General features: G+C 40.2%; 1 protein-coding gene across 1 annotated transcript; it reads left to right on the top strand.

Moving 5' to 3' along the window:
• The first annotated feature begins 2,640 nt into the window (after positions 1–2,640).
• Positions 2,641–3,015, top strand: LOC109790871 (14 kDa proline-rich protein DC2.15). The gene has a single exon (XM_020350117.3). It carries the CDS (start codon positions 2,641–2,643, stop codon positions 3,013–3,015), a length of 375 nt encoding a protein of 124 aa, XP_020205706.2.
• Positions 3,016–14,153: the final 11,138 nt, after the last annotated feature.

The raw sequence follows: 14,153 nt of genomic DNA, 5'->3' as shown, positions 1-14,153 counted from the left end.
TGGGCTTATGGCAATGGACAGAGGTTTTCTTTTACCACTTGGTGTTGTTAAGATGAAATTGGAGTTTTAAAACAGTACCAAAAATATTAAAGTTCTGTATTTTTGTTTTGTCCCAACACAATACTGTTGACCAAGATGATTTAGAGTAATTTCCATCACTTCAGCAGTTCTAATTGAAAAGAAGAGAAATTCATTCCTATGAAAAGTAGTTTGTGTTTAAGGGGACCTTTGAAAAAGTTCTTAGGGAACTTAATAAGGCTTATCACAAATTGTAAGGTGAAGTTTATTAATACAAGTTTTCATGTGTGATAAACTCTTAAGTTTTTAATCACATAATATAAAGTATTATGATCAATCACATAATATAGGAGAAGTATTATAGAAGTTTCGTTACTTTTGATTGTGAATCAATTTCTATTTTTAATCAAAACATCAATTTATTAACAAATAAAGAAAATCTGGTGGCCTAACTTAAATATTCTAAGCTAATTCACTGTTTGATGTATGTCATGACTTGTACTCATTTAGACATAGCATATGTTGTAAGAAAATTAAGTAGGTAGATAAGTAACTCAAGTAAATACAATTGACATGTTCTAATAGTATCGAAATATTTGAAGGAGACAATGAATTATAGTTTGATCTATAATGGGTAAATCATACAAAATCCATTCCTCACAAATGGGTGGGTTTCCTCTATGGTTGCAAAATTCATAGCTTTGGTTGGCAAGTAGCAAAGGAAAAATGACTAAGAAATTATTGCATAAATTATTGTATGAGATGTCAATTTGGCCAAAGCCAATGGTATCACTGCACTATCCATATACTGTGATAGTCAAACAACATTATCAAATGCAAATAGTTAAGTATATAACGGAAAGTCCAAAACACATTGACATTAGACATGTGAAGGACTTAATTACAAACGAAGTTATATCCATAATATTTTTAAGAATAGAAAAAAAAAATGTAGATCCTTTTATGAAAGAATTGATATTGGACACACTGTAAAACATGAGAGATGAAACTCAAACTCATACATAATTAATCACCAATGATAGAAATCCAATTAACACTTGTAACATCAAGTCTTCAAATCAATGGAACAATACCAAATGTCAAAGGCTTGTATAAGGTAATTGCACACACACACACAGACCAAATGGAAGGTAATTGCCAACACACACACACATACACAGAGCCCAAATGTGTAAGGCTTGTAGAAGGTAATTGCCAATTGCACCTCTTATTTTGACCTGAGCCCAAATGTGAAAGGCTTGTAGAAGATAATTGCCAACTGCACCTCTTATTTTGACCTGTACACACCTGTTTTTTCCCTCTAAATTGCCCTTCTAAACACTCTCTAATCTCTTTCACCCTCTCTCCCTTTTTGCCTCCCCAATCTGCCACCCACCCCTATACCACACACACACCCCTCGTTAAATCTTCTTATGAAAACTCTTTCTCTTGTTGTAAGCATTTCCCCATAGATCGTTCTTTCATAGGCATCTATTTCATGCTAACAAATAGCAACAAAATTCACACACACGGAGCAATTCAAACATATTTATCTTAAATACAGATAATGGTTAACTTTCAATTTCATAAATAAAACCAAAATGAATCTGAAAATAATTCCAAAATTGTCACGAAAGCCTGAAAATAGGATTGTGTTTCATGAATGAGACAAATGGAATAAAACCAAAACAATTGTCTCTTATCGCCATAAGTGACGAACCAAAGTCAGTCTTCGTCAGCCAACGACAATGGCAAGTTACAACATGCCACCATGTGCATTTTTTTATTCATAGACATAATTCTTCCAATATTTAAAAACTAATAATTAATAATCATATGAATTCCACAAATCAAACATTATTTTAATATCACTGTACCAATGAAAATTGATCGTGAAAACACCAAATTAACTTCTGTGTTTCAAACAAACCTTCCAATTATTAGACAAAAGGCTTGATTTCCTCCTGTGCATTTACTAATTACTAAATACAGTATCATATTTAACTAAGCCCATATTTAACTAATGTCTTGTACAAAAGATTTTGTAAAACTGAATCAATTTGTGTCATTTGGCAAAAGCTAATACAAATAGTTAAGGTTTCTTTTTTGTTTATAAAGTCGAAGCAACGTTGAGACTTATTTTAAAATACACATGTATGCAACACTTTTTACTCGGGTAATTTTTTGTTTGTTGTTTTTCTTTCTTTTCCTACTTTATATATAAAATAAATAAATAAATAAACCATGTCTTGGATCTCATGGAAAGAAAAAACGGGCCAATCATACATCTACTCGCTCGTCATTAATTAGTAAAGTTATTATAACAATTAATATCTTCACAGTCCTCTGTATATTAATTCAATCTTTATTTCAATTTTATCTTATCCACGTTTGGTGCTACAATGATTCAAGTACCCCTCATGTGTTGCCCAGCCAGAGTGCCAGCTAGTGGAGCATCTTAATTATAATCCCATGGGTTCACGAATTTTCCTAATAATTTAAAACAAAGACACTAAAAACCACAAAATTAGTCACCTATAAAAATCCCCTTACACTTGTCCAACTTTCATGACCAATATTCACAAACTAAGAACTAATAATAACCTTAGTTGTGTGAAATTAATGGCTTCAAACGGCTTTGTTTCATTTGCTCTACTCCTTTGTCTCAACATGCTTTCCTACACTTTGGTGAACTCCACCTACGTCCCTGTGATCCCAGACCCATCAGTGCCTTACCAAAAGGGTACATGTCCTATAGATGCACTCAAGTTGGGTGTGTGTGCCAAAGTGTTGAACTTGGTCGATGTTAAATTAGGGTCACCACCAAACCTACCTTGTTGCAACCTCATTCGTGGTCTTGCTGATCTTGAAGTTGCTGCTTGTCTTTACACTGCCCTCCAAGCTAACGTCCTTGGCATCAACCTTAACGTCCCCATTTCCTTGAGTGTAATTCTCAACAACTGTGGAAGGAAAATCATTGATTTCCAGTTCCCTTAAATTCATCGCTCTACCCACAATATGTTGTCAGCTTTGTCATATTTCGCATCTCATTGCGCTTATTTTTCTTTTCAATTCATCTTCTACTCTATATATAGTGAGAAGGTGAGAGGGAGGTTTCATATATATATGAGAGTGGGAGAAGTTAATTTCAGTTATTGGATTAAATTTAATGACTCAAATTTAATTACTCATTAAACAACTTGTGTGTCCTTTATTTCACGTGTATTTTCATTTTCTACATAAAGACACTCTCTTTCCTCTTTTTATTTGTCTTCTTAATTCTTAAAACAATAAAGAGCTAGCATCTCCTTGACTGACCTTAATATCTCCTTTCCTTTACTTTTCTTGATTTATCAAACCTAAGGTTTTTTTTTTTTTTTTTTTCACTTTATTTCTATTAGTCTTATTGAATTCTCCAAACAATATAAAGCTTCTCTGCACTAAAAAATTTGTAACAATTTACACACTTTTTTTAACCAACCAAGCTAAACTCTGAATCAAGGTTGGGTTTTATCAACACTTCTTCACATCCATATAATAAGAAGTGAATTCTTTTGTCTTCAAGAACCAATAATAACTTGACTATTTTTATTCTCTTAATTATACATTTTTAATATTATTTTTCCTTTTTAAAATATAAATTTTACATATTATTTTTTGTAATTAAAAAAATTTTCACCAAAAAGTAATATCAAATTATATTATGTTTATCTTTATGTGAATAAATACAAATTTTAATTGTACAACCTTTCAGTCTATTATATATTTTATCTTTGATTTTTTTATTAGTTTTTAACAATTTTTTTTAAGAAATTAACAATAATTAAAATGATTTAATATCAAAAATTAAATTATTGATTATAAATTCAAATTTTAGTTTATATATTTAAATCTATTTATTTTTTATGAATTTTAATTATAATATAATTTAAACATTAAAAATATTTTTAATTTTAATTATATAAAAATAAATTTTATAATGTGTAATATATAAATAAAATATTTATTTATATATATTGATATTGTCTTCACTACTTCAAATTTTTAAATCCATCATAAATGTCAGTTGTTATTTTAACTGATATAAAAAGTTTGACATTATTTTAGAAAATGTACGTTTTTCCCTTTTTATTTGTAAAATCCAAAAATTTAATATATCTATCCTCTTTCCCTCAAATCTTTGTGTAAGCCATAAGTTTGTACTTTCAAATGAAAAATCAAACATGCTATTCATCTCGTAACACAATCAACTTAAGAACGAATTTGTTACTTTGGTAACAACTAGAAAACTATGATATCTTTAACATTTTATAGACTCAGGACAAAATTATAGACAGAGATCGACCTCTTTATATATACATATTTTAAAACATAAATATTTATTCTAATAAAAAGTAAATACATAAATACATAATTTTTAAATATTTTAAAATATAAATATTTATGTGTTCTAATAAAAAGTAGATAAAGTGTCCTTTATCAATTATTATTGAATAAATATTTTCGTGTGCACAAAACTAGAGAAGGCCAGGAGGTAATCAAGTGAGTCCATGGTGAATTATGTAAGCATCAAATGATTTTTTTTAATATATATTAAAGCAAACAAACATTTACTTTAATTTTATGGTATAATTTAAAATAATTATTATTTTTTTTAACTTGAGTCTTTGATTTGATCTAAATTTATCTTAATTAATTTGTAGAAGGTTGATTTTAGTTTATAACTTAATTAAAATTTAGAAAATTTATAAGCTTTTTTATGTTAATTTGAAGATGAGAAGGAAAAGGATAAATAACATTGAAAAAAACAAGTGGAAAGCTTGATGAAATATCAAGAGATAATGAGAAAATTGGCTAAGTTTTTTGGTGCTCAACGTGAAATTTCATGTTCAACACCAACCTTTTAAAGAATGATTCAATTTGTCACATTGAGCTTTGAATTTTACTCAATGTCACAATTCTATAGGTCCATTTTTGTTATTTTCTATCTCACACTCAACGTGAAATTTCAAACTCAATGCTAAAATGTTGACCTGTCATTAATAAAAAGAGACAAAGGATTATGACCTAAAATCAAGAGATTTGAAGACAAATCATAAAGAAAAATTTCTCGAAGTGTGTTGGTTAGAAGAACTTTCATGGCTTAAAGATAAAGTTTCTTCAACTTTTCATGATTTTTCTTGTGCTCTATATTTATGTGTAGCTAAATTTACCCTTATTGAAGTTTGTTGTAATCATATTTATTCTCATGGTCACATTCTAAGTTATTAATCCTAGTTATTATTTAGTATTATGGTTCACTTCTTTGCTTAATGCTTATTATGATTTGATCTCTATTAATTAACTTGATTTTGTGAATTTAAAGTGATTGAAAAATATTTGTGAACTTTTGAACTGAAGTAGAATTAGCTAATGGGGTTCACCTCTAGAAATGGAGTAAATGATATTAGTCATTCATAAACTCTTATTTTTAAAACTAAGCTCTTAGTTAAGTTATGCAAAGAATTTATAACTTAGTCAAGAAATTTAGATTCTAACTTGCAAGGAATTAAGATTTGAGTATATTTGTGAGTTGAATAATAATTTTTGACTTGTAACTAGATTAAAGCTTGTTTGTAAATATGAAAAGATGTTTTGATGAAGTTAAACCTCAATATATTTTAGTATTGTTCTAAAATCAATTTTTGTATTTTAGTGTTCATAAAATTATTAAAAATATTTCTTACAACAGTTATTTTTATTTATACATTTTCTTTATTTTCACAAACAATTAAAACTTTCATTTTCGATAATTTAATTTAATATGATTAATAATTTGTGTTAAATATTATTACAATACTCATATTTATCATTAAACTTACCAATTGATACAATTGTTAAACAGATAACAACCTCCAAAATTTATGGTCCAAGTGCTAATCCACCTCAAAATAGGTTTCAAGACCAAGTCATTTTCGAGTCTTATATCTATCAATCTTGCTGTTTTGACTCTATATGTATATATAAATTATATATGTTTAATGTATTACATGTATCTTTTACTAGTTTTTGAATTATTAAAAGATGTAAATTGGTTGGATGAGAAAGTGTCTCTTGTGATGCTATTAACCAATGAAATAATGTACGAACAGCTATATATTACAAATTAGAAATGAAAAGAAACTTTATCGTTGATATGATATGTATGTAAACTAATATTCACGTGTTATGATACGACAAATTAATATATGTGACATCATATTTTAATTCTTAATTATAGTGACATCTATTCGAATCTTTTTATAAAATATAGTGAATAAATTTTTATGGTTTGGTGGACAAGTGAAAATTGAATAGTAACATATAAAAAGTCATTTCAATATGATATATACAGTTTGTCTGTTTTATAAACACGAGTTATAACAGTTAATATTGTGTACAGAGTTTTAATTTTGATATATTATTAATGTAAATAATTTTATATTTTAATTAACTTAAAATTATATTAAATATAATTTATAAAATAATAATTCTAAAAATTAATATTTCAATTAAGTAATAATTTATAATTGAATTATAGTGAAAATATTTGTATTTTTAATATATTTTAATTAAATTATTATATAATAATTGATATGTAAAACTGCTATTCTTCTTTTATATACATATAATTGCAAGAAATATTTTTTTATTGTTTATTAAAACTAATTTCTTTCGAAAGATCTAAAGACACTTAAAGTGGGTTTGTCTTCTTTTAACTAATTTTTTTTTCATATAAAGGCGTGTTTGTCTTCTTTTAACTAATTGTCTTTTCTTATATAAAAGTCAAGATGTAAACCCTTTTAACCACTTATTTAAGGGGTTCGGTTTCATGCATCATCACTTATATTAACCACTTGATAGTATAAAATTTGCAAAATTACAATTTATATAAAACATGGCAACGATATGCTTGTTTGTCACACTACTAACTAGTATATAAAATTTATGCGTTTTTTTTATTATGGAATATATATATATATATATATATATATATATATATATATATATATATATATATTGTACTAACCGTACTTCGCACCCGGGTTCCGAGCCCGGATTAGTGTTACAAACAAGTAACCCCGGGCACGCGCTGCGCGACGTCAGCCCGGTATTTGAGCAAATCATACCTGATTCCAAGGATCTCGTCCCAGACCAGATCCGCCCTTCAATTATATCATATCATATCATGATATATCTTATCTCAAGCCCAAAAAGGCCCAAGGCAAACCTAATTCACTCCAAGGTACGTGCATTACTTATACGAGACTATTACTCATACAAACCCTAACTTTGGCATCAGAGTCTTTGCAGGTACCTCCCCCATCTCGGAGCACCAATACACCCAGCGAAGGAGGCTCATCAATCTTACCTGGCGGATCAGCTCGACAGCAGATTTCCGGTAAGAACATTTGGCGCCCACCGTGGGGCCGATCAGACCAAGCTCTTATCGGCTACCCGCACGGTCCGTACCAGGAACCGTATCAGACGAGCACCCAAGCAAAATGAGCAACGAACATACAGCTTCAGGAGACTCAACCCGCGTCACCAACCTGACAATCCTAAAGAGCACAACTGTCCACGCTCAAACCCAATGGCGGTACCCCCGATCGTCCCTCCGACTCACCTCTCGGCCCTGGCGAGGTAGTCCGGGACCCGAAAGACCGGGAAGCAGGGCCTAGCCCCCCAAACCAATTAGTAAGCACAATTGCGGGCGGCTTCGCAGGGGGCGGCGCCAGCAGCTCGTCCCGGAAAGAACACCTACGCAAAGTCAACCGCGTACACCCCGCCACGCATACTGTGCGCCGAGACTCGCCCACCATATCTTTCACCAACGACGACTACGTCGGAATCAGTCCAAATCAAGACGACCCCATGGTCGTGACAGTAACTTTAGCCAATTGGGAAGTTCGCAGGACCCTGGTCGACCAGGGAAGCTCGGCCGATGTCCTATACTGGCCAACATTCCTCAGGTTAGACATTCCCCACTCTCTCGTACAACCTCACACCGAACCTTTGGTCGGTTTTGCAGGAGCAACCATCCACCCCAGAGGACGAGTGGACCTATTGACGACCTTCGGAACACCGCCGGCCTCCCGACAAATCCTGGTTCGGTACCTACTGGTGGAGGCCGACTCCACCTATAACACCATCATCGGCAGGTCAACCCTAAACCAACTCGGGGCGGTAGTGTCCACCCCGCATCTTACCATGAAATTCCCGGGGCACGACGGAAAAATCATCTCCATCAGAGCAAACCAGCAGGAAGCGCGACAGTGCTACGTAGACAGCCTAGAAACTGCCCTCCCAATCAGACAACACAAAAGCGACTTCACTGTTCTAACCCGTGCTGACCACGAGGGAACCACCGACCTCGATCCGAGATCCGACGCTCACGATGAGCGGCCCAGTCCCGTCGATGAGCTCGACGATCTCCAAATTGGAAAGCTCCCCAGCCAAACAACAAAGATCAGCAAACAATTAGACCCCAAACTACGACAACAACTCCAGGAAGAAATCCTCAGGAACGCCGATCTCTTCGCTTGGTCCAGCGCTGACATGCCCGGCATAGACGCCAACTTCATCTGCCACAGGTTAGCGATACACAAAGAGGCCAAGTCGGTCGCCCAAAGAAAGAGGAAGGTCGGCGGTGAAAGGCGGGATGCCATCATCATTGAAACGCAGAAACTGCTCAACGCCGGTTTCATCCGGGAAGTCAGGTACACTACATGGCTGGGAAACGTAGTCCTAGTAAAGAAGAACTCGGGAAAGTGGCGCATGTGCGTCGATTACACCGACCTCAACAGAGCATGCCCCAAGGACTCGTACCCCTTGCCGAGCATCGATAGGTTAGTCGACGGAGCATCCGGGCATGCCCTCCTCAGCTTCCTCGACGCCTATTCCGGGTACAACCAGATAATGATGTATCCACCGGATGAAGTACACACGTCCTTCATCACTGATCGTGCCAACTACTGTTACCGGGTGATGCCCTTCGGTCTCAAAAACGCAGGGGCAACCTACCAGCGGCTGATGGACAAAGTCTTCCACCACCAAATCGGGCGAAACATGGAGGTCTACGTGGACGACATGGTGGTAAAAAACCATCTCGACAACGGACCATGCCTCCGACCTTGCCGAGGTGTTCGCCCAGATCAGAAAACACAACATGCGTCTCAACCCGGAGAAATGCGTCTTCGGTGTCCGGGGAGGAAGATTTCTTGGCTTCATGATCACCAGTAGAGGAATCGAAGCCAACCCCGAGAAGTGCGAGGCCATCATACACATGCAAAGCCCACAATCGGTAAAAGAGGTGCAACGCCTGGCCGGACGGCTGGTCTCACTGTCCCGGTTTATCCCTAAACTCGCGGAGAAGGCAGGACCAATTTTCACCCTGTTAAAGAAACCAAAAGACTTCTCGTGGACCGACCAGTGTGAAGCAACGTTCCAAAGCTTCAAAAATTTCCTCACAACCCCGCCAGTCTTGCAAAGGCCGGATCACAACACCGATCTCCTTCTTTACCTGATAGTGGCAGAAGGTGCCATCAGCGCCGTCATTGTACAAGAGCATCAGAAGGCTCAAACCCCAATCTACTTCATCAGTCGGGTCCTCCAAGACGCCGAAAGAAGGTACCAAATGGTCGGAAAGCTGGCGTTGGCGCTGGTCACCGCAGCCCGGCGACTCCGACCTTACTTCCAAAGCCACCAGGTGGTAGTCAAAACCGACTACCCCATCAAACAAATCCTGCGAAAGCCTGAGCTTGCCGGGCGCATGATTGCCTGGTCAATAGAACTGTCAGAGTTTGGAATCCGGTACGAAAGCCGCGGACCTCTAAAAGCCCAGTGTTTGGCTGACTTCGTAGCCGAGCTCACGCCGGCCACCACAGAAGAACCCCAAGCATGGACCCTCCATGTAGACGGATCCTCCAACTCCAAAGGAGGAGGTCCAGGCATCATCCTGGAAGGACCAAACCGAATCACCGTGGAACAATCCCTCAAGTTCGGATTTAAAGCAACTAATAACCAGGCAGAGTACGAAGCTCTCCTCGCCGGACTAAGATTAGCCCGGGACCTCGGAGCTCGAAGAGTAAGCTGCAACAGCGATTCCAAACTCATGGTAGAACAGCTTGGTGGAACGTACCAAGCAAAGGACGCCCTCCTACAGAGATACTTTCATACCGCAACCCAACAGATCTCGTCTTTCGATGAGTTCTCCATAAAACATGTACCGCGAGAGCAGAACACCAGAGCAAACCTACTGTCAAAACTCGCCAGTACCAAAAAGCCCGGGCAACACCGAACCATTATCCAGGAAACCTTGCACTCACCCAGTCTGGATGATAAAACTGTCAATGTCAACGACAGCGAAGAGCTAGGATGGATGACAGACATATGGAACTACCTAAAAGATGGAGCCCTGCCTACAGATAAGGATGAGACAAGGAAGGTGAGAATGCGATCAGCAAAGTTCACCATCATCGACGGTGAATTATTCAAACGCGGAATTTCCATCCCACTGCTCAAATGTCTGACCATATCTCAAGCAGACTATGTTGTCAAGGAAATTCATCACGGAGTATGCGGAATGCACTCCGGAGCTCGCTCGATGGCAGCCAGGGTACTCCGGGCTGGGTACTACTGGCCCACCTTGAAGTCAGATTGCCAAAACTACATCCAGAAATGCAAAGAGTGCCAGCAGTTTGGCAACGCGCATCGACAGCCCCCCGAGGCTCTTCACCACATGATGGCAGCATGGCCTTTCTCCCAGTGGGGAATGGACATCCTTGGGCCTTTCCCCCCTGCGAAGGGTCAGTTAAAGTTCCTCCTGGTGGCAATCGACTACTTCACCAAGTGGATCGAGGCGCGCCCACTTGCCAAGATCACCACGGAAAACGTGCGAAAATTCACATGGAAAAACATCGTTTGCAGATTCGGAATTCCCCACACTATTGTCACTGATAACGGGCGGCAGTTCATCGCAGAAGAATTCGAAGTCTTCCTCCAAGAACTCGAAATTAAGCACTTGCCGACCTCGGTGGAGCACCCCCAAACCAACGGCCAGGCCGAAGCAACCAATAAGGTCATCCTCCGAGAACTCAAGAAACGACTAGGGAACGCAAAAGGGGAGTGGCCCGACATGCTTCCCGGCATCCTCTGGGCATACCACTGCACCCCACAGTCAACCACGCAAGAAACACCTTACCGACTATCTTATGGTGCCGACGCAATGATCCCGGTAGAGGTCGGACAAACATCCCACCGACGCCAAGTCTTCAACAATGAACAAAATAACCACGAGCTAGCAACAGACCTCGACCTGCTAGACGAGCTCCGAGACGAAGCCCAAATCCACGCAGAAGCTTGCAAACTCCAGGCCGCCCGAAGATACAACTCCCGGGTGAAACCCCGGTCTTTCCGGGAAGGCGACCTAGTATGGCGGCTACTCGGAGAAGCACGAAAGGACACGTCGGACGGGAAGCTCGCACCCATTTGGGGCGGCCCATTCCGAGTCGCAGCAAACCTGGAAAACGGAGCCTACCGGCTAGAGGAGCTCAGCGGGAAGCCCGTTCCACGAACTTGGAACGCTACCCACCTCAAATTTTACTTCAGTTAAACTTTGTACAAATACACGATGCACTCTTTTCCCACCTCAGGAAAAACACACTAACTGAGAGGGGTTTTTTAACGAGGCACACGGCTTTCATCAATAAAATGACTCGTTTCTTTTATATATTCGAAATCCCTTACGGTGCCGTGACCCGGTCATTCAAATAGAGGTCGAAAACGAACCTCACTTCATTCGAATAGAGGTCGAGAACGAACCTCATTTCATCCAAATAGAGGTCGAATACGAACTTCACTTCATTCAATTAGAGGTCGAGAACGAACCTCATTTCATTCAAATAGAGGTCGAAAACGAACCTCACTTCATTCGAATAGAGGTCGAGAACGAACCTCACTTCATTCAAATAGAGGTCGAGAACGAACCTCATTTCACTCAAATAAAGGTCGAAAATGAACCTCACTTTACTCAAATAGAGGTCGAGCACGAACCTCACGTCACCCAAATGGAGGTCGAACACGAACCTCACTTCACTCAAATAGAGGTCGCAAACGAACCCCATCTTACCCCGTCACAAGACAAAAAGAAACCTCATTATTAACGATTGCAAATAAACCTCACCACCAAAAACACAGGGCAAAAAGCCAGTCTGAACTTCGTCATAACAAAAATCAGGGTGGAAATAGCAACACCTAAAAAAAAACTTGCATAACTGAGAAGTATAATCCATAAGACAGTCAGAAACAGGAAATACAAAAATTATCCTATACAGAGGCATTGTCACTAGAACTCTCCTCGACGTCGTCCTCTCGGACTAGCCGCCTGAAGCGGACAACCTTCTCCAAGTGCATCCCGGAAAGGTCGAACCCCGGCGCAAGGAGCCTAGCCTGCCGGGCCGCCTTGAGAAAGCCTCTCTTATGTTCCACCACGATGGAGCGCTCGACTTCCTCGAGTCTCTTCCTCAAAGCGGCATTCTCGGCCTCTAGAGCTGAAAGACTCTCCCTCTGATGGACCACCTTCGCCTCCTTAGTACTGAGGACCACCTCATCGCAAAGACGTTCCTCAGATACAGACGCCATTTCACCCTTCCAAAAGGATATCTCCTCCTCCAGAGAGCGAACCTGGCTAGCATAAGCCTCGTTAGAACGGAGGGCCGCCTCTAACGATCCCCGGGCCTCGGCAAGATCCCTCTGCGCCGCCTGAAGCTCGACCCCCTACAGCTTCGCATCGAGCAGAGTGGCGGCCAAAACTTTATTCTCCTCCATCAAGGGCTGCACCTGGCCCTTCAACCTAACTCCTCCTGCTGCCGGGACCATTTGCGCTTCCAATAATCCACAATGGTCGTGCCCCTCTGCAAAAAGATTTGGGCAGCGTCAAAACTTGCCACGGGCCCGGCGGATTCAAACATCGCCTGATCGGCCGCACTCAAGGAGCCCTGCGGAAAAAACTTCTCAGGCGTCAGCAAGGCGCTCCACCAAGAGTCGATCCCCTCCGATGCACTCAGGTGCTCCAACCGTGTTGGCGCACCCTCCTGCGCATAACGATACGCAAGGTAGGGACGCTTGGGCGGCCCCCTCGTCGCAGGCGTAGGAGCCGGAGTCCCAGAGCCAGAGCCCTCACCACGACGATCGGTTGAGGAGGAGGAGGCCACCGGCCCAACCGCTGGTCCAGTCGCCAGGACGTTATCCCCCACCACCGGTGACCTTCGACCATCAGAAACCCCTGCGGTGCTCCCCGCCTACAAAAAATATAGAGCAAAAAAAAAATATAAAAATTTCACCAACTAAACAAGAGACGTAACAATGTAGCAGATCACAGCCACACGTTGCCCACCTCAACAATAGGAGCAAGCCGCCCAACGGTCAGAATCTCCGCTTCAGAAGGCACACCAGCCTGGCCAACGGCCCGGGAAGTCGACCCAACGATAGCCTCCACCTACGAGGAACGATCCCAACTCAGAAACACTAAGCAAAAGCATACAAAGGAAAAGCTAACAAGGTGACAAATAGTCCCTACCCCTCGACCAGCAGCCTGCACAGGCACTTCAGCAGAAAGGCGGAGGGGCTCGATATCCGGCTCCGCCACCCGAGCCCCCCCTCCAATAGAGAGGTCCCAGTTGAGCCCGCCGCCTCGACACCGAAGGCCCCTAGAGCGACCCCCTCCGCCTCGGGAGGGGCAGCGACTCCCCCGGTCTCCCCCGGGACCCTCTTCCTCTTCCGGTTTATCTTTAGGGGGGAGATCTCCTCCTCCCCCTGGACCTCAGGACCCTCAAGCTCGGCCACATTGTAGCCATAGCGCTGCTTCCAGCCACACCACAGGTCCCTTCCCACAATACCTAAGTACAGAAATCAGAGCACATCAGCAGACATTAAACCCCAACAGCTAAACGAAAACAACAAGATACCCACCCTCCAAGTCTCTCTCCCTGTGCGCCGAACGCTCGAGCGACAGGATGAGCTTGCAGTCCAGCGGCCGAGGAAGTACCTTCAAAGCTTCAACAGCAGCCGTCTCCGACAGCGTTAGCTTCGACGGATCCACCCCATGAAACCCAACA

Source organism: Cajanus cajan, chromosome 1 (genome assembly GCF_000230855.2).
Source record: "Cajanus cajan strain Asha chromosome 1, NIPB_CcT2T_4, whole genome shotgun sequence".
In the NCBI taxonomy this organism is placed as follows: domain Eukaryota; kingdom Viridiplantae; phylum Streptophyta; class Magnoliopsida; order Fabales; family Fabaceae; genus Cajanus; species Cajanus cajan.
This window is presented reverse-complemented; position numbering and strand designations above follow the sequence as displayed.